The sequence below is a fragment of the Ixodes scapularis genome, unplaced genomic scaffold (assembly GCF_016920785.2).
Source record: "Ixodes scapularis isolate PalLabHiFi unplaced genomic scaffold, ASM1692078v2 PGA_scaffold1__304_contigs__length_218370807, whole genome shotgun sequence".
Taxonomy (NCBI): domain Eukaryota; kingdom Metazoa; phylum Arthropoda; class Arachnida; order Ixodida; family Ixodidae; genus Ixodes; species Ixodes scapularis.
The window spans coordinates 190,090,513-190,115,576 of record NW_024609846.1 but is presented as its reverse complement, the minus strand read 5'-3'; the positions used below and the strand labels follow the sequence as shown (position 1 = coordinate 190,115,576).

The window sequence follows — 25,064 nt, the reverse complement described above, 5'->3', positions numbered from 1 at the left end:
CACCGCTGGAGAGTGCCATGTCTTCTCGTACACGCCGAGAAAGTGAAGGAGAGGAGAAGACGAGAGCGCGGCCGGATGTCAGAACACCGAGCTTTGATTGGAGGGATTAGTGGGTAGGCCTGATGCTGGCTGCCCTTTCCTCCACTGCACTTGTCGCACAGGGTAGAACGCGGAACGCCGGCATCCGGCGTTTGATTTTGGCATTCGGACACGTTCGACGAGTACAGTGAAGATTTAATTCCACCCTCAACTTCCAATGAGAGATCGGTTTTCGGACGTTCCCCCCGTGCCTCTCTTATCCTCATCTCCCTCACTTGCTCGACGCACAGTCCAGCGTACGGGGGAGCGCTGCAGACGCTACAAGTCAAGCGATCCAGCGCTGTGACTCAATCGCGTGACTACACTTCCCTTAAGCATCACTGCGTCGCTACCGAAAGTCACGTGACCCTCGGGCGACATTGATTTGACTTTGACGGCACACATCGCCCACTAAGGTGCGTCGTAACGTGAAACATTGAATTGCAGATGGCGCTGCTACACGGACAGATAAAATGGTTTGAGAGGTGCAGCGAAGACCGTTTTGGTGGACGTTTATGTTCCCCGTTTCGCACCCAAATGCCCCGCCCCTCAACTGAGCTGGCGGTTAATTCATTCGGATGCTAATAGAATATATCCTAAAACTCATCAAAACAGGGAAATGCTGCATATAAAAAAACATGTTGCTTAATATGAGTAACTCAAATTCTCAACTGACCCATGACACTCTATACTGCATCTCATGAGTTGCGTGCACTAGAGGCGAAAGCACAGGCGCGAGGGCCTGGCTTTCATATTAGAGCGCAGCTCTTAAGGCGCGTTCCCACCGGCGATGCGATCTAGTCGCGCGATAACTTTCGTCGCAAAAGCGACCATCGCGGGCAAAAAGCGACGCGATTTGAGCAGTCGCTACTCGACCCGACTTTTTTGCGATGCGATCTACTCGCGGAGCGGCTGAGCCAATCAACGGCGTTCGGAGCGAGAGTTTTCCAGAAACGACTCGCCAACGAAGGCGTTGAACTCGCTCATCGCGCACACCGGTGTGACCATCTAACTTTTCTTGCGATGCGATCTAGTCGCATCGCGCGACTGCTTACATCGCCGGTGGGAATGCGCCTTTAAGCGCCCGTTTCCGGCTTGAGTGGCGTCGGCGTCGGCGTCGGCGTAACCGCACGGTCACGTGACCCCCCCAAGGTCACGTGACCCCGAGGTCACCTGATCCCCCAGGTCACGTGACCCCCTAGGCCTCGTGACCCCCCCCCCTCCGAGGTCACGTGACCCAGGTCACGTGGGCCCCCCGGTCACGTGACTCCCCAGGTCACGTGACCCCCGGCCACGTGACCTCCCTCCGAGGTCACATGGCCTCCCAGGTCCCGTGCCCCCCCCCCCCCCCCCTCCGCGTCTTTCCCCCCTCCTCAAGAGCTGTGCTCTAATTCGGCGTTACAGGAAGTTGTAAACGGCTTTCATTTTTTGCTTTCTTATCACGAGCACTCGCGAAACGAAAGCACATCTGAAAACCACGTGCCCGCGCCAATGCCTTTGTCTTTGCTACACCACGGCCGGACTGGAAGCGCGCGCTCTCTTTTTCTTCTTACGGCCTTACCAATTAGGGCAATCACCACCTCCCGCCGCAATTCGCGGGGGGCGCTGTCACCTAGGCTACCCTTTGCCGTTTGCACAGCACAGGTCTGATAGTGTATCTCAACGCTGTCGCAACTTGCGGCCGAGATTTTTATAGCCTTTGACACCTGATCCTTACGTTTAGACCCTCAGCCATATCTACAGCGCTTCTGATGAGCCCAAAACGGTGAATATTTGACGCACATCTCCCAGAGATTCGGGAGTAAAAAGCAGTAAGTAGAGACAGCGATTGCAATTGCGGAAAAACTATACATGTCTTTACCTCCAGGACGTCTGTTGCAATCTCGTGAAATGTAAGCAGGCCCAATCTACCTATTGCCGTGGTCTGCATCATTGTTTCATAGGCCGCACATGAGGTCGGTCATCTGCTCTAGACGAGCGTGTAGTAGTCTATACAATTTTCGCGCAGTGCATACTACCGCTTAAAGTGCTTCCTCGAGGGCTTGTGCCCATATCCAGCTGATTTTTTGTCACAGGGTAACGGAGTTTGCTGATGACACAGCCTGTCGGTAGAGTGACTTAAATCGAAGCGAAGTTCAACAAACAGTTGCCAAAACAGCAACCTACGAAGCTCGAACACCAGCGCAAAGCAGCTCGAAGGGACTCTCCCAGTGGGGTGAACTGGGGTGAGGTGGTTGCGCCCTGCCGGCAAGCAAGTGAATTACCTACGGAGAAAAAATGCCATTGACTCCCGGGCGATTGCATAGGCCGCAAGAAGAGAAAGAGAGCGCGCGCTTCCAGTCCGGTCGTGGCTACACACAACTCGTGAGATAGGTTATAGAAACATGGCAGGTCGTTTTAGTCTCAAGGACTACGTGGTCTTCCTGGAAAGCCTTTGCGAATAGTGCCGTACCCGAAAATACGTGTCTGACATACTTTCTCGGAAACACGAATGATATTTTAATTGTCCGCGTTTAAGCATTTTCTTCTAATCTTTCCAATATTTTTGTGATTCTCTTCTCCTTCACGAGGTTGGAAAGCAGCACTTCGACGCATGTTCACATCCTTCGTTTTTATATTGCATTTGGGAATAATCGGATATCTGAGCATGTACGCGACAAGCACAATTATCTGTGCCAATATATTTGGTTTTTGTCTTGCAGTTTATGCTTCTTAAATCTGCAATTTATTAGGGTATAACCAAGCATGATATTAGTTTTCCAGAATATGCGTCTTCTGACACTGGACTAGGGCACTGCACTGGCCCGGGCCAGCCCAAAGACCCGAGACCGGCCCGGTCCGCGGGCAGGGCTCGGCCCGGGTAGTATGCAATTTCTCGGGCCCGGGCCGAGTTGGGGCTTGAGCAAAACATTTTTTTGGGCCGTGCCTGAGCGGTTGTGTGTCACAAATTCAAAATTGTTGATAACAAAAAGTGTGCTCCTTGGTCTTTTAGTTTCATTGTAAACAAGCAAGCCAAGCGCAAAATCACTACGGCGCCGCAAAAGACAAAAAAAAAATAAAAAATACAAAACGTTTTGCTTTCGGAAAACCTTCAAGTATGTAAAAGAAAACGTATGAAAACGTAAACCAGCATAGTGGGAGAGTGCGCGCTTTATGCTTAGATAGTTTTTGTGTTAAAGCCTGCAAACGTGTTCGGGCTCATGTTTATAATCTGTCAAGCTCGGACCCGGCTCAGGCTCATATTTAAACAAAAAATGGCCGGGCTCCGGCCGGGCCTGGGCCATGTCTCTACCTGGCCGGGCCTAAGAATTCCGGCCCGTGCATTGGTCTAGATTAAACTGCCAAACAAGTACCAGAGTCAGGCTTCACTACTTCGTTTTGCGGTTGTCGCCTAGCTCCTTTGGGCCAGTGTTGCCTAAGAAACGGCAACACTGGCTGTTTTCTTTTCGCTCTTTAGCTTTGAGCCTACATTGTTATACAAGTGCCTGAATTAGGCTTTCCTGCGGCTGCTTCGGTTGATACGCAGCATCTTTGGCTCATCTCTGGCACTTTGGTGATTATGTGGCGAATCGGGGAGGAGCCATAGGAAAGCCTAAGTACTATGTCACTAACTGATGCATAGAAGCACTTAGGCCCATAGGACTGCACAATTAGGGCCACGTAAGGTGGGGTCCTAGTTTAAAAAGTGACCCGCTCATTCACTTTGGTTCGTAATACAGCATTTTCTTTTGCAGGGACGCTGCCGAATAAGACGATTATATGTACTTTTGGGGCTCGATTCAAAACAACTGCAGCGCGGCCCGAGGAAGGCCTCTGCGACATCATTTTCTTGGACTACTTCTACAGATCTGATAGGGGCACCTTTCTCAACCGCAGCTCGGCCGGGTTGAAGTGGTTTCTGGAATTTGCCCGGAACGCCAACGGAACCACCCAATTCGGAATAGGAATTGACCACGGGTATTATTCTTACTTCACATGCGTACCAGGGATATTCGTGGGTGCAGGTTTCTAGCCAGCATAGGTTTAACTCGTTGTTTCGAACTATTTTTCCAACGTGAAACGTTCTTTTGATAGGTTCTCCGTATTTCGTCAAGCCGCATTCCATAAAGCCGTGACCTCTAACATCCCATAATTCAACGCGCGAAGTGTTTCTTTATGGGTGATCACAAACCTACACGCCAATTCAGATTTCAGTTTCTCGAAATGCTAATGTTTAAAGGGATACTGGATCGAAATTTGGACTTCACAAAGTAAGGCCGCAGAAGTGTTGAACGGGACGCTACAACTCCAAAACATCACTCGTACATCAATATCTCGAACGGATGGCCATACTTTTGGAAAAGACGGGCGCTATCAAGCGAGTTCTTTGACGTAACTGTCCTCCGGGAGAACTTGAGTATAAGGAGAAGCGGCCTCCCTTCTCTCCTCCTCGCTTCGGTTCACCAGCTTGACGGGACGTTGCGAGGAGGAGAGAGAATGAGAATCGTGACGTGCCTTCTCTCGTCGGCCTAGTCAGCCAGATTCCAATCGCGCACTTCTTTTCCAAGCAATACGGCGATCTGTTAGATATATGGCCATATGAGTGATATGTTTTATTTTGCAGCTTCCCACCTATCCGCCCGGCCTTGTTTAGTGAGCTCGAAATTTCGGTTCAGTATCCTTTTAAAATGTACAAAGTCTCAGCTCTCTTTTTAGATCAAGGTATGAACTAGTACAGTGACAACAAACAAATTCCATGGGCGGTAACTTTCCCAACTGACAGCCTTATAAAGCTCTCAGCTTTCACCGTCTTGTGACACTAATCCGGCGCTGAGAGGGGTATTCGCACGAGAGATGAATCCCGGGGGTTTCTCCTCGTCATTCGCACCATGCTACAAAAGCGCCCGGTTCTTCCGTTGTGGCGTGTTGACGCTAGCTCCGCGGCGGAAGAAGAAAATCATGCTTTAAGGGTGCAACCAAGTTCGGTTTGGCTGCGGATAAGTTTGTTTTTCATGATAGTTAGCCGTTAAACGCTTCATTGTCCAGTGTGGAAAACGCTAAATTCGTCTGCGGTGGTGTAAAGGCTGGAAACCGCTGAACTTGACTGCAAACGCTGGCATTCCTCCCTTCGCGCGGACCCTGTCGGTGTAAAAAACGGTTAAAGGCCTGACCACACTAGCGGCAACGGCGCCGCCGTCCGGCATCTGGCCTTGGTTTTACGGGCGTTATAGTCACGTGACAGCACTGACTCCCGCGTTCTCGAGGACGCGTGAGAGCCTCCGCCGGATTTCCCGCTCTTTCGTCCTCTGCTCTTTGTCGGATTTTTTCATTTCGGCTCTCATCTTTTGCATATATCAGCATCCAAACCGCACTCGCTGCCTACGTGGTAGGTGTCCTTGATCATCTCGTGATCAACGTGAATGTGATCATTGTAACCTGCTCGTTGATCTTGCGGCTTCGCCGCGCTCTGAAGGGAAGGAGCCGCAGGTTTCGGGTCTGGCCGAGTTGGTGCTACCGAAATGCCGAGAGTCAGGTCAGTGTTTCTCGGCCCCGGTTTCGCGCCAGAGATGAAGGCTATTTTTTAGAGTGACACCGAGTCAACACGACAATCGTCACAACGCACGCGACATGCGACCAGTGCCACGGAGAAACTCACCTGTTATTGCGAATTCATCTTCGATAATATCCCAGCGGTTGTTCTTAACGTCCTTATCTAGGTAGTCCGGCTGCGTATAAATTGTCATAAAAAAATGAAAGACGTTTAATATCTCCTGTAACGCCGAATTAGAGCGCAGCTCTTGAGGAGGAGGAGGAGGGGAAGGTACGGAGAGGAGGCTATTCCCTCATCTTCTCCCGCCCGCCTCCCATTTAGGGAAACTTTCCCGCTAAATTTAAGGAGAAATTGTTTCCGCTAATTTTTGCGGAGAAATTTTCCCGCTAACTTTAGCGGGGAATTTTTTCCGCTAACTTAAACGGGGAAGTTTTCCCGCTAAATTTAGCGGAGAAATTTACCCATAATGACCACGCGGTCACGCCGACGCCGACGCCGAAGGCGACGCCGGTCAAGCCGGAAACGGGCGCCTACACTCTAAAAAAAAAGAGTCGCTATGACTCTCTTTGGGGGGTTTTGGCGCGCCGCAGAATCGACTCCAGTTTGTGGAGACCCTCGACTTTTTTTTTAAGGAGAGTCACCACGACTCTCTGTGGGGGGTCTTTGCGCGCTACAGATTTGACTCCTCCACGACTCCAGTTTGTAGTTACTTGACTCTTATTTAAAAAAAGAGTCCTGCGACTCTCATCACACTGGAGTAATGGTAGCGTATGGGCGACTCCGGGTGACGTAGTCAACTGCGACTCTTTAACGACTCTTACCCAACGGAGAAAGAGAGTCACACGACTCCTTCCCGGTAACCCCGTGACTCTCAAACAAGAGTTGTGAGGACCCTCCTTTTATGAAGAGTCCCCCAACTCCTATCGCAAAAGAGTCATGGGAGTGTATGAGCGACTCTCCAAAAGATAGTCAGTGATGACTCTCACTTTGTCTGGAGTATAGCAGCCCTAGTCGAGTATCAGTTTGTTGAACAAAGGGAAGCATTGTGATCGTTAGGAGATTTCTTGCCGCCTGTGAGGTTCAACTTGAATTTCTCTAAAAGAAGGGTAGTAACATCAACTGTGTGAAAGTATAAAAGTTGTAATGGAAACTTCGATTTCACCTAAAAAAAGCGGTAACATCAATTCTCTGCAAGTGTAAACGTCGAAATGCAGAACTGATATCTTAAGATTTCCTGTAATGTAACATGGAAAAATGAACGATGATGGTCTTAACGACGCTGAACTGAATGCTGCTCTAAAATTTATAATGAAACACAACAGAAGCTTTTAGTACAGCATTGTTTTGTTACATTGGAATTTGCACACAACAGAAAAACGTAAAAGTTTTATTTTAATCGGCAGCTTAATTTCTTTTAGTTTGATTATACTTATCATTTAAAATAGGTTGTATATCTTTTTTATCACATGTCTAGACTATTGGCCAGAGCTGGTGTGAACGAGCATGTTCTGATGCTTTATGCCTGCTTTGAGTGGACAGGTGGGTGGCAATAAATTGCAGGAATCTTCAAATTTAACAATAAATATAGCAGTTTTCTCTCAGCTGATATCACTGCCATTTGTGCAAATGCAACTTCATGAGTCCTACCATGCAGGTACTGCAAAACAAGCCACAAGTATTTAAAACAATTACTTTATTAGAAACTAATGTGATACATATTGGCTCAAAAGCCTGTTTCGGCTTATCACAGTGGTTTTATCACAATAACTAAACAAATAACATCATAAGAAATAATACTAATACACAAAACTGGTATAACTATTAGACAAGAACGAAGATAAATTACAATGACAAGTTTTGTGAAGGCTTGCTTTGCTTGCTTGGTGTTGAGGATTAAATTAGAATAAAAAATGACAAGTTTCCTAAAAGCTTTATTTGCCTACTTGCTGTTTTTTCAAAGCTTTGTTTTTCTTTTTGCAGTTTCTTCTATGGTTTGAATCCTCATATCAACAGATGCACAAAAAAATCTAACAGAAGTTTAGATACACAATAGAACACACAAACCTTTGTATTATAGCTGGAATATTCACCAAATACATATGGAAAATATTAAAACAGTAACCATTATTGGTAATTATTTTTCCCTGCTCTAGGAATGTGCTCCGAGTGTTGTCACAACTTTCACAGCTCTTACCGAAATCTTTGTATTTTTTTACCCATGAGGTGCTCAAGCAGAAAAAGTGTGCTTCGTCAATTCCCCCCCCCCCCCCCCTATGCTCAGTACATGGCTAATACCCGAGAGATTCTTGCTGAAAATTCCAGGATGTCGATTCATAGGTCCTCGCAGACAACGCACATGCTGCCAGATGTCCATGGGTGCTTTCCAGTGAAAAGTAATGCTGGGTTCCCGAAAGTTTTTACTGGGTCCTGAAAAAAAAACGCCATTGATAAGAAATAAGTTCTGGAAGTCAGACGAAGTTTTAGGTGAGCAAAGTAAAAAGTGTCATAGATGGAAAGTCCATGCAGCAGAGTGAAGGCAAGTGAGGCAGACGCCCATTGCTGCCAATCTATATTTCGCTTTCCCCAATTCTCACTTGATTGTGAAGTGTTTCGTACGGTGGAACCGGTGCATCGGGGTGTCAACCAAATTACTGATTTAAAATTCCTTGACTTTTCTGGAATTTCCCTTGACTATTTTTGATAAAAACTTCCTGACCACTTCTGGGTCAAAGGATCATAATTCGGAAACATTATTCAGCATTGTCGTGCCCATGCGCAACCGTCAAGCTTTGTTCCGTATCGCCGTTCCACTTTCAGTGGTCATTTTCCCTGATGAAGCCAACTTTTTGACAATTTCCCTGAGAATTTCAGGTTGGTAGACACCCTGATGATGTATCAGGTTACAGATGGACACCATAAAAATGCAGACTATTGCATTCAAAATTATTTTAGCCATCAGGGGGAACCTAAAATATTCCTATGGAGAGAGATAGAGACTGGAGGGGTTGGGGTGGCTGCTGCAGCTATTGTCTGCTTTTCCTTTCAAAAGAATATCAATTTAAGGCTCAACGGGAACGTAAATAATAAATCAGTAAGTACACTGAGAGCACTTGAAGCACAAGGCGCGTGGTCCCTACTGAGGAAAGAAAGGAGGGTACCAAGTCTACCTGAACCTGTTTTGCAGCACCCTGCCTAAGCTAGGTGCTAGGCAAGACTGGGGCTTAGCTACTGAGACTGTCTAGTACAGTCAAAGAAAGCATTATAAAATTCCTTGCTGGGCAAGCTGCTTCGTGGCTGCAATGAAAAAAAAGAGTACACTAAGACAGGGACAAAGAAGGAAGGGACGACTTTTTTTTCTCAATAAACTAGTTGGTAGTGAGCACTTGTTTCTTCCTTTCTCGTCCCCGTCTTATTGTGCTCCCTTTTTAGTTGTAACGAAAGCAAGCCACGATAGAATTTAGAGAGGGCTTAAAGCTTGCTTTAACATGTGTGTGCATGTGAGGGAACGCTTTATGTAGAAGGCCTACTACAAGGTAGTAATCATCGCAATTCTCCATCTGAGTAACAAAATAATGTATCACTGCACTACAAAGTATCCTATAACATTTCGTCTGCTGTATCGATATAGGCATCTTTTGAAAGTAAACATTTGGCAGAAATCTGCCTGGTTGGGTAAGAACAATTAGAAGAGGAGGAAGGAACGCCGACCAAAAATAAGAAGGAGCCCAACCTTTCGAAACCTGCTTGGTTTCTTCTTCGGGGCGACTGTGTGCGCGAGCAGCAAGTGGTCTTCTTTTACGGCGGTGGACGTGATGTTTTCGCGATCGTAATGTGGCTGAGCCCGCTGACGTAAGCGGACGGTAAAGCGCCAAGGGACCGATTGATGTTTTGGGGTGTGGTTTGGATGTGCCATGACTCGACGAAGAGCCTTTGCCGGGAATTGGTCTCAATGTCGAGGATGCATGTGTTGTCGAAGTCAATGCGGTGGTCATTCGAGTCACTGTGTTCCGCTACCGCGCTGCGCTCATGATCGAATTTTCGCACGTCGGTTTTGTGCTGGCGAAGTCTTTCTTTAAAGTTTTTGGTTTCGCCGATGTATGTGGCAGGGCAATCCGCACAAGGAATCTGGTAAATAACGCCTTGCGCTCTTTCCTTGGGGGGACGATCTTTTGGCCGGGGCATCAGGTGTCCAAGCGTTGACACTGGTTTGTGGGACATCTGGATGCCTTCTTTTGCCAGCACACGTGCGAGCGCTTCGCTCGTTTCCTTTATGTAAGGGACGCAGATGCGCGTGGTTGAGCGGGGATGTGCGATTTCTTTTGTTTCGCCGATTGGTCCTAGGCGTCGATCAGACTTACGTTGACGACGAGCGATTCGCTGAATAAAACTGCCTGTGTAGCCGTTAGTTAGCAGGTCGGAGATAATGGTTTCTTCTTCCTTTTTTCTGTAGTCCTCCGACGAGCAAATAGTCTTCGCTCGGGACAGGATGAATGCATTTCTGCATGCATCTTTTGCATGCAGAAATGGTGGGACACTAAAACTAATAGTAATTTGTTTACCATCTTTGCTTAGATAAATGTTTCTGAAGTTTCGCAGGAAAGAACCGCCTTCCAACATGAGCCCGAATCTGGTCTTCGGTTTGTTTTGAAGTCATGGCCAAGTACACCTAATAAAATATTGAAATAACCAGTTGAGAAGACAGCGGATGATACTTATCTCACTTGGTCTTTAGCTTTAAAAAAAAGAAATGTTTACAGATAGCGAAGACACCCTTTCAAACAGATTTATCTGAAACAACCATAGTTGCATGTGATTTATCTTTAGCATGAGTAGTTACATCCACCACGCAAACGGCACGGCTTTCCTCCGCTATTGTCCCTTCCCCTATCTTTTTTTTTGTTTTGCGAAGATCGGCATTGATAAGAATAGCGTAGGCCCTGAAAACCGCAAACACAGCTTGTTAGTGGTTGTCCGCACCAAACTAATCATAACAGTCTAGCCCTCTTTTCTAAGAATGCAAACAAAAAGATGCCCTCCGCCTGAAAAAAAAATGAAGTAAAGTGGATTAGAGTATGACCATAGCACCTCTAAACTCACAAAGCCTGCCAGTTCAATGACGGAGTCATAGAGTGCCTGGTCACAGATTTGGAGCGTGAGGATTTGGTAGCACAGAGCATTAAAGAGCCATTCCTCGGGGAACCTGGACGTCAGCACACAGCTTTTGCAGTGGCGAGGACCCAAAACATACTTTTTTGGTGTTTCGCGTCCGCTGCGGCGAGACTCTTCTCCTTTGCATGCCACTCCACCTTTTCCATTTCGGCGACCGCTTCTCGTGGCAATCTGCCAGGTTTTGTCAGTATAAAGGAGGCTATGGTACGACATATACTTGTGCTCTGTAGCGGGGCGCCATCCTGCTGTGTAATCTTCAGGCAGCCCCTTTGTCCACAGAACTCTGAGAATGTAGAGGTTATCTATCCTACCTGTGACATCATCTGCAACTCACAAATTTCAGTGCTGCATTGGATTGTTTACAGCAAGGCATGCAAGTGAGTCATGTTTTTTTTATCCGCAAAAACGCAAAACATTCAAATGGCCCAATTGTTTACCTCAGCAAGAACTGCACGGTTCGGGGCACAGCCCACAGGCGGCAAGGCGTTGACACCAAGATGTCCCTTTCTCTTTCCCTCGCTGGCTCTTGTGGTACCCTTGTCTCCGTCGACTGAAAGAAAAGTCCCTTCAGTGTCGTGCATACTTGAGCCTCCACTGAAGCAAAAATGATTCCATATGAACCTACTTGCCATTAAAGACCAAAGTTCACTTCTTCGCTCTTATTTTCTACCTACCTAATACAATGGTTTGTTAACAGGAACACCACCGTTAACTAGAAAACTCATTCTTAATGCAAGTCCTACGTAGTAAGGAATCATGTTCAAGGTGTAATTAAACAACAAGCATGGGCACTAAAGACAGCCTCCTACATGGGTAAGCATTAGTGGACCCGATTTGGCTAACATTTGCAAGGCCTATCTTGGCAACATAATAAATAACATTGTTTCTGGTCACAGTATTTTTTTCTAGATGCCTTGCATTAGTCCTGACCTTGGACTGGTTTTGAGCGCACCACTATAATGTTTGCAACTTCGCCATGGGAACCACGAAGTTCTTTCAAAACTAAGCAGCAAGCTTTAAAATAAAATAACAAAAAAAGTTGTACAGATGCACGAATATAATTACCATTGTCTATGCCCTACCTGCTGGCACCTGTTTCCAGAAAAATCAACAAATACCAAAGTAATGTGCATATTATATATACATCATGAAGAGGCCTGCCGACAACCTGATGAAATGCCAAGAACGCATGAACTGTTAAGTTTTCCGTTCACTGCATGGTTCTCTAAAGGCCCGTTCACACTCTTGCGACCTCTTAAAACTGATTTCCTTAAAACCTCTTACAACGAGAGGACACACTGGCGCCATCTATTGGGTAGTAGTGTAAACTTGGCGGTCCGGCATATTTACTACTTCTCTTGCGCATTATCCTTGCTTTCTTGGCTCGAAAAACTTTTGTCAACGTTATAAACAAGCCTTTCTTACAGGTATTACACACGTTTGACCTCGGAAATTCCGTGAAACCTTCGCTCTTGTAAAATACAGTTCCAGGGTCACCGCATAGATGGCGCCAGAATGCCCACAGTGTGTACTCTCGTCCTAAGAACTTTTAAGAAGTTTAACAGATCTCGCCTCTCTTGGTCGTACTCGGTTGCACGAGTGTGAACGGGCCTTAAGACTCAAGTTTTTGCCAACTGTGTTCATTGTCTTTAATCTTGGAAAGTGCTTCCAAGATAGCAGTGCCCATGTATCCTCCCGAAGTTGCTGGTGCATGCTTGGGACACCCTCGGAAGATTCTGCCGTTGACTTTGGAAACCTGTGGACGCACAGATACTGCGGTTCCATCCTCCAGCCAAGGCTACCCGCTTGCGCTTGCACAGCTTTCGCAGTTTGTTCATGCTGAGGCGAGACGAGGTATAGTGGCATTTGCACATTCAAGATAACAAAACCCACCACCTGTCGGCTCCGAGCGGCATGATGATGATGCCTAAGAGCTATTTCGCGTATGGTCTATAAAACATATATAATTCACGATGCTGGACTTGCCAATTTCTACATAGTTTACAGCCGGGAAGGCGGACATGCAGCAAGGCACGCGCCTGCAATTGCATCCACTTTGACAGATGTAACGGGCTCCTATTGACCATGTCACACTCCTATTGACCAGGTCCTCGCCCTTGTAGAGGCACCGGGACAACAGGATCAGCAGCGCGAGTCGAACTTGGCCTTGCCTATGGCCCAGTCAAATTTTTCTTCTGGTAGGGAAGCCCCGCCTCGGAGGTAACGCTGCAAGTGTAAAGATAATCATAAATAAACAGGTGCTCAAGCAAGTTTTAGCACAGGTATAGGGCCTCGACATATTCCCCACTGGTGCAATTGCCATCTCGTTCCTCCCGTGTATTAAGAGTTGTCCCAAGGAAGCAACAATAATGTAACAAAACCGAAAGTGTCATGCTGTCGAAAGTCTGCAGTTGGTCTTCAAACCTCTAGTGAATAAGACAAGCAGGCACAAGTGCCGCTGTCATCATGGCGTCCCAACTTGTTACTGTGAAGTGACTGTGGACTGTCAAGGCACCGTAAAGAATGGTGCGGCAAACACACCGGATGGTTAACCCCACCTAAAACCCCTTGACGAGTTTTAGTTTCGTAAGTGGCATCAAAGCGCCTGAGCAGGAGGCTCGTGCAGGACTTGGAAGCAAGTGGCAGTGTAGCCCTGAAATAAGAGGCACTTGGAAGTGAGTGGCAGCACGGTACTCACTCGTGGCACGTGTCTCTCGCTTTCACACAATTAAGGCTGGACCGCATGTAAGCGATTTAGTGAGCAACGAGACGAGCATCGGCAACAGCGACGGAGATTTCTCACGGTCGCTTGTAATGCTGCTCGGTTCTTGAAAAACTAGAAAACGTCGCTCATCACATTGGTCACTTGCTCCTGTCGCTTTCACGCAGTGTGCCACGTCGTGTGGCTGAGCGATAGAAAAAAGGTTCGCCATCACTTGTCCCGTCGCTCCCTTCATGGTTGTCAGGGCTTGCAAAAATGTGAAGTGTGAAATTTTTGTAGGGCTTTGTCCTAGCCGGCTCTCAAACTGCTGGCAGAACTTTGGGTTTCAGTGAAATACGACCACATGGTTTCTCACTCTGCTTATGCACTGAGGAGGAAAGCTGACGAGGAAGTAGTTGAAAAATCAGTTCATGATCTCTTCAAGAAATTCGTTCGAAACACCTCGTTTTCTGTTTTTTTTTGGCTGTCTATAGTGCCGTCCGACGGCACTCCACCCGCGCCTACAAGTGCCTTCCGAAAGAAAGTTGAACTGCACATGTATCCCTGGGGAGCTCGTTAACCAACCCCCGCATACATTCATGACGCCTCGCGGCAACAGTATGCGGCTGCTAATTAAAAAACTATTAAACTACTTGGCCCCGTTGCACATGACGCCTCGCAGCGTCCAGCCCCTCTGTGCCATACCAAGCCCCGCTGTCCCCCATGTACCTCCGGAAAGGGACGCTCATACCATATTGTTAAAGGGGCCCTGCAATCATATTGAAGCGCCTACCTTCTTTGCGGTTTTCACGTCTCTTGGGGTTCGGGCAAGCCAGCGGGCACGGAGAGAGTCAATAAATATCAGTGAGTCATAATTTAACCGGAAACGCAGAAACCTCCTCCACCTACGAGGGCGACCCGCATTGCCCAAAGCGAGCAATATGTGACATCTTTGGTCCTGGGCTTACCACTGGTCAGATCCGCTAAAAACTTTTTTTTTTGTCGAAATACAAAATATAAGTGTCGCGAACCGTTTCAATTATGTATGAAAGTAGTTTTTGTTCGGTAATTTAGATCAGAAAAGAAACAAATGCAGTTTATAAAGTACGGAAACAAGAAAAGACTCGTCGACAAACCCGCCACCAAGCGGCGGATAAAACGGCGCATACTAGAAAAGCCTTGTGGGATGAGGCTCCGACGAACAGCGAGCGTAGAAAGGTTCCTGATGTACGCGGCGGCGCTGCGGTCGTATACCGGATCGAGGATTCAACCGGTTCCGAGCGTTCCGAAAGCTTTCGGCTCGGGCTTGGCTGGCGCTTTGGCCATTTGGCGGTATGGCAGCGCGAAGTGGCTCCCGTTATGAACTGATCTTTACACCATGTTTGCTGTAGTTTGTGGCCAATGAAGTGTTATGCCAAATTAGTCCTTAATCGCGCAGCAAATGCAATGCAAGCCGCCCTGGCCACCCGCCTCATACAGCTTATCCAGAACAAGCTTTAGTGGCGCCCTCTCGAGCCGTCGAAGCGGAGTGCGGCAGCCGTGAGCGCTCGATGAGCTCACTACTCCTCTAGTTCACGGCCACTCAAGCCAGGGCCTACGACGTCATGAAGGAGGTTATTTTTTCTTTGTTTTTGTAGTTCTAAATTGCCTATAAGTTTTAAAATAAAGCGAAATTTGAGAAAAGATTAAGTTACTGCTATCAGTGCGCTCAAGTTCGGTGCAAATTAAAAACCAGTCAAAAAGTTGTTGCAGGGAACCCTTTAAGCAAAGTCTCATCAACAACATCCTTTTTTTTTCCCAGTGTTAATGGTAAAAAAGAAATGACGTAAATATCGCCAAATGCCTTGACGAAACAAAATGTTCGAGAAAAAGATTTTAAAAAGTAAGCCCACACTGTGGATCGAATCCGGGCCCGCTGCCTATGAGGCGAGCTATGCTACAATTTCCAATAAGGTACGCTACAACTTCGAAAAACTCGTTTTCAGAATTCGCTTTACATAAGACATTCGGACGGCACTACATTATATATATACATATATATATAATGTAGTGCCGTCCGAATGTCTTATGTAAAGCGAATTGTCAAAACGAGTTTTTCGAAGTTGTAGCGTACCTTATTGGAAATTGTAGCATAGCTCGCATCATAGGCAGCGGACCCGGATATATATATATATTTTTTTTTGGTAATTACTCAATGCTCGTTTTTTCCCACAACCTTCACAATACACTACAGCCAGAGGGCTAGCAAATAAGTACAACATGTACAGCATTTTGTATAAAAAGTTCGTGCCCTAGTCAAAAAAGAACTCTTCGGAAGCAACCTCATCAATGCAGAGAATCGAAACTGAATTCGAACACCCACAGTGAAAGCAAACGGGGTGCAAATACGAGCGCCAGTACGTAATGGGTACCTTTAGCACTCATGGGTTCCGCGAAACACACCACCTAGTTAGGTGGTACCAAGCACGGTTGGGCAGAAATACTCAAAAAATGTATTTGGAAATACAAATACTGGGATACATTAAAATAGTAGCTAAGATACTGATACTGCAATCTATCTGTAAAAGTGTATCGCGATACGTATCGGAAATACATTTTAAATAGAGGCAAAAAGTATTTGGAAATACAAATACAGGAATACATTTTAGGGAGGACAGAAATATAAATACAGAAATACTGATACGGCAATAAATTTTTCAAATTTGTTTCAGACGCCAAATGAGATGAAGCTTGAAACTGGAAGTGGAAGTTTTTGATGCTGAAATTACTTTCCCGTAGGCTTGGCACTTTGCCTTGAAGGTAGTGATTTCCCTAGTAAAAAAATCATTTGTATGATAAATTTCTTGTGTCCAATAAACACATATGAATCATACAAGATATATAAGAACATATAAGAACCATATAAGAATTATATGAGAACTATATAAGAACCATATAAGATATATAAGAACCCCATAAGAAACATATAAGAAACTTCCCACGAGTTGCTTATATGGTGTTTGTATGTTCTCCTATATCTTATATAATTATTATATAGTTATTATATGGTTCTTATACGGTTATTATATGTTCTTATATACCTTGTATGATTCATATGTGTTTATTGGACACAGAAATGTCTCATACAAATGAGAATTTTCAATAGGGTTCGGATGACAAGTAGTTTTCAGTGGGCTAAAAAAAATGTTCCAACAAAGACTGACCGCGGTCCCTTCCCTGACATCCTGTCTGTCTGACAAGGAATGCGAAAAGACCTCGACCTCTAAATAAATTCTATGTCATCCTATAAATTCCACCGAAATGTCACAATGCCCCTGTCCAATAAGGACGCCCCTGTAAACATTTATCACATGACATCACGGTGGAATGAACTGGTATTCTTTGTCTATAGCTGTGACCTTGAACATGAAACTTTACCGCGCTGTTGTATGAGAAGACAATACGGGCTTTCGTAGTAGGTTACCTCGTCGAAGATCATGCAGGCAGTGTCATTTGGAATTTTCGAAAATAGTGAGCCACCTAAGCATCCTGGAACACATGTCTTCTGTTACGGTTGATAAAATGATACGGTGGCATCCCTGTTGTGAAGGTCCTTCCTACCGAACCTCCGCCACCAACGCATGAATCGCAGTCCTCAAGTTTCGTCTTGCATACTCCAGATAGAGACCTCGTGGATTGCGACCTGATATTGCCGGCACAGGTACGAGCTCTCCGAGAAACAGCGCGCTCGAGACAAGTCGCAGGTGTACAAAGTCTGGGCCGGCACAGCGAGGCCACGTCTGACCTCCGTCCTGGGTTTCGGATCACCAGAACAGCAAATCACTTTCACGTCGGCTGATGACGTACCCTTGAGCCGTGCAATGTTACGGGCACAGCCGCAGACGCATCCGAATATGTGTTGAACTTCACTGCGTGAGTCATCCTACTATTTCAAGTCAACCACCGCCAGGCTCGTGCTGTAATGGCCTGTGAATCAGCTTTGCCGGCTGGATGTACTGTATACGCTAAAGCAAAAGAGACGGTTAGCAGCGGGCTTTGGATGCCAGCAAACAATGACTCAAGAGACCCCTACCTAAGGACTTGCACACAAGATGCTCTGCCTCCACTCCTGGCAAGCCACCTGGTTCAAGTCCCCGACTACGCAACACTTCTCAGAAGAGAAAAGAGGACGCATAGAAAACTAGTTTGGAGAATCGGAAGGAACCTTGTCCAGCATGGTAACAATGCCCCAGCATCTCCTTGACCCTAATGTCCTCAGAAGTAAAAATAATACTAATAATAATGCTTTTGGATTTGCATTTTTTTTTTTGGGGGGGGGGGGGGGGGGAGGGGGCGGAGGAATTTATTTCTCAAGCAATGTACCGAAATACATTTCACCCTGATTGTATCGCGATAGAAAGAAACATTCTAAATGTATTTCGATACAGCAATACAGATACTGGTGAAGAAAAGGTATCGCGATACAGAGATACTGATACAAAACGTACTTCTGAAGTACTATCGCGATACATTTGTATCGCGATACTGCCCAACCCTGGAAGGCGCCACCCGATTTGTAGAACTCGTCTTGTCCACCGATCCACGAGATGAAGCTCCAGGGCCCGTTTGCTCGAAACGCTAACCGCGGCTAAAGTTAGCCGCAGTACCTAGGAGAGGGATTTTTTAAAATCACGTGACTGGCTCGGTAGGGATGCGGGGAAACATGGCGGCGCCCCAACGAGTGAGCGCCGCTCGCTTTGGAAATAATATGTCGTTGTAGCTGCAATATCGGGCGCGTTAGTCAGCAAGGAATGGTGCAGGAGGCTTTCGCTTTGCTTTACCTCGCCGCATTTTTAGATAGTCTTTCGATTCTGGGCATTCCTAAGCCTAAATGAACGCGATAATTGTCGGCATGGCAACGTCTTTGGAAAGCGGATTGTTGATAGCACGCAAGAGTAGACAGCGTCCCAACATACCTTTTTTTCTAAATTATCCAAGCACCGAGGTGCATGCTACGACTGTAGTTGCACGCGTCGCACGTGCTGGCGTCTGCAATAGTAACTGTTCTGAAGCAAAAAGTATAAAACAAATTTTGCCTTGCACGCGCGTTCGTTAAAGCCTTATTATGATTTTTTACTTCGAATCTTTTATAAGAGGAAGGCCAGCGCGTGGACCATAGAATTACACTTCCAGCGTTCTCCTCGCGATGCTTGGATAATTTAGAAGAAAGTCTGTTGGGACGCTGTCTGCTTTTGTGTGCTCTCAATACCCGGCCGATTGAGTCAAGGCAATCCGCTTTCCAAAGACGTTGCCATGCCGACAATTGTCGCGTTCATTTAGGCTTAGGAATGCCCAGAATCGAAACGCTATCTGAAAATTGCGCCGATGTCATTGCCCATGCTTTGTGGTTTAATTGAGGTAAAGCAAAGCGAAAGCCCCCTGCATCATTCGTTGCTGACTAACGCGCTCGATATTGCAGCTACAATGACATATTATTTCCAAAGCGAGCGGTGCTCACTCGCTGGGGTGCCGCCATGTTTCCTCGCATACCTACCGAGACAGTCACGTGATTTCAAAATCCCTCTCCTAGGTACTGCGGCTAACTTTAGCCGCGGTTAGTACTTCGAGCAAACGGGCCCAGATACACTAACGAAGTCCCGTCCCCCCCCGGCTTCGGTGGGACCTTCGCCTCTGTGTGCGTTCCCGCAATCTGACTGCTCGCTCAGTCACAGGCCGTGGTGGCAGGTCGGTTGCGGGACTTCCTTGGGAAAAGCTCGAAGGTAATCCCATGCGCAAAGCACGTGTGCGACAAGGAGAAACACGTTCGCCGCGTTCGCCTTCACGCTTCCTGCACACACACACAAGGACACTTCACAAACGCTCCAAAAAGAAAGCACTAAAAAAGTCAAACGAATAGGCGAGCACTCACCAAGTAGACTCAAACCCACAGCTGGTTCCATGGGCAAGGCGGCACCTGGGACACTTTTTGTTTTTCGGAGAACGTTCTTCGATGTTTTTTTGAAAGCCTAGAGGCCTAAAACTGTCCGAAAGTTTGCAGCTTGCTTTGTTTTTCATTTTGGTTACGGTGGCGATGGCGACGCGGCGAAGTTCGCTGGTTACGACGAAACTTATTTGACGCAACGTGAAAGTTTCTCTTTTAGTCGACATATATTAGAACTTTTAAACGGAAAGAAATTTTTTTAAACATTTATCTAATCCTTTGTAATGAAGTATGTTGGTTGTGTACTAAACTGAACCTTGGTCTGGCTCAGCTTCGTTGTGTACTAAACTGTAGCTTGGCCTGCCTCAGCTGGGTTTTATTTCAACATGGCGGCGACTATCGTTGCGTGCTGTGTCGTGCTCAACCTATTTTCTGTGCATTGTTCGTCCTGTTAGCCACCTCCTGCAATCCACATGAGCCGCAAGCATGCTGCCGGAGTATTGTGTGCCCGCCGGAAAGAATATAGAGCCTTCTCGGATCGTTGCTCGGACGTCGTCGGCTCCCACGAACCGCGTCCGCTAGACTCACGTCGTTTGCTTGGTTCCTTTACGTTTCCACCGAGGAATCCCCCAGGCTTGGCCTTGCCCTCATCCCTACAGGACCTAGCTGGTGAAAAACAATCTGCGACAACGCGGCCTCTTTGGAATGCGATTGCTACGATCAGTGGCTCTTAAAACCTCAGTGACCCCCTTCAATTGTGAGCTCTGTGTGTGTGTGTAGGCGTTGTAAAGAGAACTTTTCGGTGTGAGCGCTCTTACCTTCACAGTGTGCAAACTCTTCAAATGGTTATTCAACAGGCGGCGCTGCGAGAGGCGAGCCTTCGGCGTTGCTTCAACTCGCAGTGTGGTGGTGTGGTTCTCAAAATGGGCACTTATACTCATTTTCGTACATAGCGTGCAAAGCTGTCAAAGGTACTGAAATGGTGTGCATGAAAATACAAAAAAAAATGTGTTCCTGGGTGCGTTTCGTGGACGAGTGGTAGGGCAGCTCTGGCGATACCAACGTCTCGGCGGCAGTGGTTCGAACCCACTAGACGCGCAATTTTTTTTTTTTTTTTCTTTTTTAGACATTTCTTGTGAAAGATTGTGCGCGTTGCCGAACTGCATATTTCAATTCCTCCTTTCTTCTTGCTTTTTATTTATAAGTCGCCGAGAGGCCACATTTCTACAATCTGCTCTGCCGCTTTGCAAGTGTTATTTGCGTCCAGCACCGAGTTATATATTTTTTTCGTGCAGCGTGGAATGAGGAATCTCACTGGTAGCAGCCTTGCCCCAAAATTTATAATAGGACGTTAATCGACAATAGTTGTGACCTGAACGGTTTATTTTGAAATAGCTGTCAAGGGAATCCCCCTCTCGGGGTGCTTGCGATGCACCTTCAGGCGAATGGCGTTGTGTGTGAATTCGGCATGCTTGACAGTCCCCGTGCTCGAAACTTCTATATGGCGAGGTCTTCGCTTCGGGGGCGCCAGCTTGCCAGATAGACACTGCGCCTTGTATTTCGCGACAGTACTGGCGCACACTCCGGTGTTGTTACTGACCGTCTCCAGGACTTCACGACCGACTTCTCCGGGAAACGCGTTCTTGTACTCGCGTACACGTTGGCGATCACGTGCTTGCACTCTTTCAAGGTCCGCGCACAACGAATCTTTGAAAATATCCGAGCAGGAGAGCTACTTGAGCTTGTTGCGTATGACGCCATCTTCTCAAAACCAGCCAGTGCCACACAACCCGAAAACCCGCAGCTGCTGCCGCACGGACGAAAACGAAAATAATTTAAAGTAGTTAACATAATCTTTTTCTTTCTATTGAAAAAAATTCTGCTCCGTCAAAATCATAACATTACTATCAGGTGCTAGCTCTAAGGAGGCACATTTTTCGACTTTTGTATAAGTGTTTTCGCAGGGGACGCACTATTTTATGGGGTGAACGTAGACACGATCGGCGATGCAAACCGGTGCGCTAGCTTCGACTGCGTTGCATGCTACGTATGAAACGGAGTATAGTCTTGAATAAGCTGCTGCACCGTTATTCACCCCCAGAGACGCACCCCACGACAGTTCTAGAAATATGTAAAATGCAGACGCAGGATTCGGTTTCGAATAATATGCACGACGCGAAACTTCTTGAATCTTGTATAAAACGAATTCTCAAAGGGAGTACTCGCAGGTGTAGCTATGTGGAAATATGCCCGCTGCTTGCGCAGCGAACTGAGGTTTGATGCAAAAAATAAACATACGTTTTTTTTGTTCGTTTGTTACAATTATTCTTGAGAAAAGTGAATGTCGACGAAACTTTGTGCATTATTTTTTTTCTTTCCTTTTTAATTTTTTTTTGCACAATTATTATTGAAAAAAATGTCGACAATGCTTTAAACTAAATGGTGTAGGACTCCATTTCTAGAGGTGCATAGGGAAACGGCGGGGCTTGGGTTGCCGGCTGGACGCCGCGAAGCAGCATTCATAATTTTTCTTTCGGTAGGGCAAATGCTGCTGACCTGTGTCTCCCGTTGAGAAGGGGAAGAGTCAAAACAGAGTCACACAAAAAATTTACTCTCTAAGAGAGTCGTGAAGTGTCAAAGAGAGTCATGGAAGCAGTGACTCCCTTCGGACCCCTTTTTTTTAAGAGTATAAGAGCTGCGCTTTAAGAAGGGAAAGAGTAGCAGTGTTTCGAGGAACAGCTCCGTTGGGAAAGGCATTGGGACAAGTTGGGATAGCAGACGAAACAAAACAACGCTACCCTTACGAAAATGGCAGATCTGGACTTATATATAAAAAATATGGTTATATAAAAAATTGTCCATATCAACCACATCAGTTTATATAAGCCTTATCTAGCCGGATCTGCCCAATTTTTTATATATCCATATCTGGGTCTGCCAAACAGGGGTATAACTGCCTCCCATATCAGGGCAGATATGCCCCGATCAAATAAGGCAACCTTCATATACAGAGTGTTTTTTTTGTTTATTCTTGCAGATGTTCTTTTTGTTAGAAAAAGTCACGAAAGCTACGCTTTTGCAGTTTGTGCGAGTGAGTTATACGCCCCGGGGGACATTATGTGGGTGGCCAATCTTTGCAATAGGTCGACTAATTATTTGAAATTCACTACTCAACTTTTCAATGAATGAAAATAGACATACGGTTCCAATAAGAAACTTGCTGAGCGTCGTCCAAAATCCCTAGATCAGTCATTTTCAGAAAGGCTAATGATTTCGGTAAGGCGCCCGCGCAATTTTCCCGTCACTTATCTAGCCCAAGCCTTGCACCTGGTCCACGAGTGGTAACTTCAGCGCACTACTGCGCTTCACACGCCCTCAAAGTCTTTCTAAATATTTATGGTTTAGGGGTTTTGGACGACGCTCAGCAAGTTTTTAATTGAAACCATATGTCTATTTTCACTAAGTAAAAGTTAATTAATGAATATTAATTAATTAGCGGACTTATCGGGAAGATGAGCAAACTGCATAATGTCCCCCTCGGCGTATCACTCACTTGCACAAACCGCATAAGTATAGCGTTCACGGCTTCTTTTAAAACAAATCTGCAAAAAAAAAAAAAGAACGGTATTCATGCTTTGCACGTACGTCCCATCATGACGTCGAACACCGGTATCCACCATGCTGGTGGTTGACTCTTCGACCCTTCACAGCGAGTGCAATGGTAGACTGCGCCGCGCTCGGCTGTAGCAATTACCCCGTATCCCGACGATCGTTTCGTCCGCATGAACCACGAGGCAGATTGTCCGTCAAGTTAGAGAAAGTACGAGCGGCAGAAGAGGGATACGTCCGCGGATGACCGAGTTTGCGGCACGCATCTTATAGCCGCGAGCAACTGCACTTTTCTACCGTTGTTTACGCTCGCGCACGCCTTGGCATTGGCTTTTGCCCATTCGTTGTGTAGATGTCCTGTGCCTATCGTTACACAACGCCGTTTCCCCGCTTTGAGCTCACGTTCGGGGCTCCTGGCCGAGTACGCATGCCTTTGCATCGGTTTTTGCCCATTCGTGGTGTAGATGCCCTTTCCCTTTCGTTACATAACGCCGTTTCCCCGCTTCGAGCGCATTGTCCGGGCTCCCGGCCGAGTACGGGCGAATGTCGCGCTACGAGCCCTGCCCGACGGCGATCTGTCGGCGGCGGACCCCGTGCGCAAGCTCCCCGAGACGCCGCCGTCAGGGGATCGGTTTGCGCTGTCCGCGAGACGGTAACGTTTGCAAGGAGCTAAAGTATGTAGGAAAGCCGGTTAGGAACATCGTAATATAAAGCCTTAGTCAATGAGAGTTGCACGTTATTTGATTTATCCTTATTTCAGGGTTTAGATAATGACGGTAACCTAGCGTTCTTTACCAGTATTTCGCGAAATCATAACAGTCTTTCTACAAGCGACTCGTAAAGCCGCTCGTCGAATTTTGGAACGCGTAATTAAGAGTCTTTGTTGCTGTTGTTTTTTGCCGACACGTCATAACTTTGTCTGTGGCATATCGAAATTTTGTGCTTGTAGCGCAATCGCACCAATGCCGAAACATTCTGCACAATTACTATTCCGGCTGCGAGGAGATAGACACGGCCTAATTCTAGACGTACTCTGGCAGAATTCCTTTAGGAAAACGATCAATTGTCGCGAAGTAGGTTTGAGCGCACTTACGTTGAAGAGACGGCACTTTAAAGGTCTAATTCGAGAAAGATGTCGACGTGGCCACGGCAAAACCACCACTCGAACACAAAAACGAGAAGTCAGATTCGACACGATGTAGCACAAGCTGTCATTTGTAGACCCGAACACTAAACACATCACAAAAAATTATCGGGCTTCCTTGGAGAGATCACTTGCATAATCAGAATTCCGCAGCAGAAAACGCAGGGCGAATTCGCACGCCAAGCTAGGTCCGGCTAAACGCCTTCCGAGACAGCCAATGGCTAATGCGTCTTCCATCAAACCACGCGACTAGGTACCTTCTACCACGCTTTCAGCTTAGGAAGAGAAAAAAGAAGAGAAAGAAAGGCGAAAACGGGACTGTACGAAAAAAAAAATTATTTTATGGGGCATCAACGGTCACAACGAGCGGATTTGTCACTTGTACCGCAGGTTGACAGTGCAGTGAATGCTATTTGTGGCCTTGGGCTCCAGGCAGGTGCCATGTACTGCTTTATCACAAGCTTCTAGATTGTAGTCACGTGACCCTAACCGGAGACACGATTGGCCTAAAATACGCAAACCGTCTACCCTGCTGTCAATACCGAGTGAACATACAGCTGTATGAAGTCCAGCGTTTGAACTTTCAAAGAAGCTGTCCAGCTGAAAAGTGACCTAAAACGATGCGAGTTTGAAGATACTACGTTTTACGCTATATAACCCACGTTATAATTTGAAATGAAAAAGAAATGCGACTATTTTTTGTGCACGAGGTTCACAAATAAATCGATAAATAAATATGTAAATTTAATTTTTACTAATAAATTTAAAATTATGGGTACACTGTTAGGTTAGCGTTTTTAAATTTCATTTTTTTACGAAAGAGTTACCCATAAAAGACACCACGGACAGCACATCTTTCGACTTTCAACACACGATGAATTGCTGACGCTCGCAGACGAACGGATGGGATGCT

General features: G+C 46.4%; 1 protein-coding gene across 1 annotated transcript in view; it reads left to right on the top strand.

Moving 5' to 3' along the window:
* The first annotated feature begins 2,462 nt into the window (after positions 1–2,462).
* The window catches only part of LOC115318135, a 34,475-nt gene continuing 11,873 nt past the window's right edge, over positions 2,463–25,064 (top strand). The window contains exons 1-2 of the mRNA XM_029977850.2: positions 2,463–2,469; positions 3,813–4,035. Of these exons, the coding sequence (XP_029833710.2) occupies positions 2,463–2,469; positions 3,813–4,035 (230 nt within the window). The remainder of the gene's footprint in view (positions 2,470–3,812; positions 4,036–25,064) is intronic.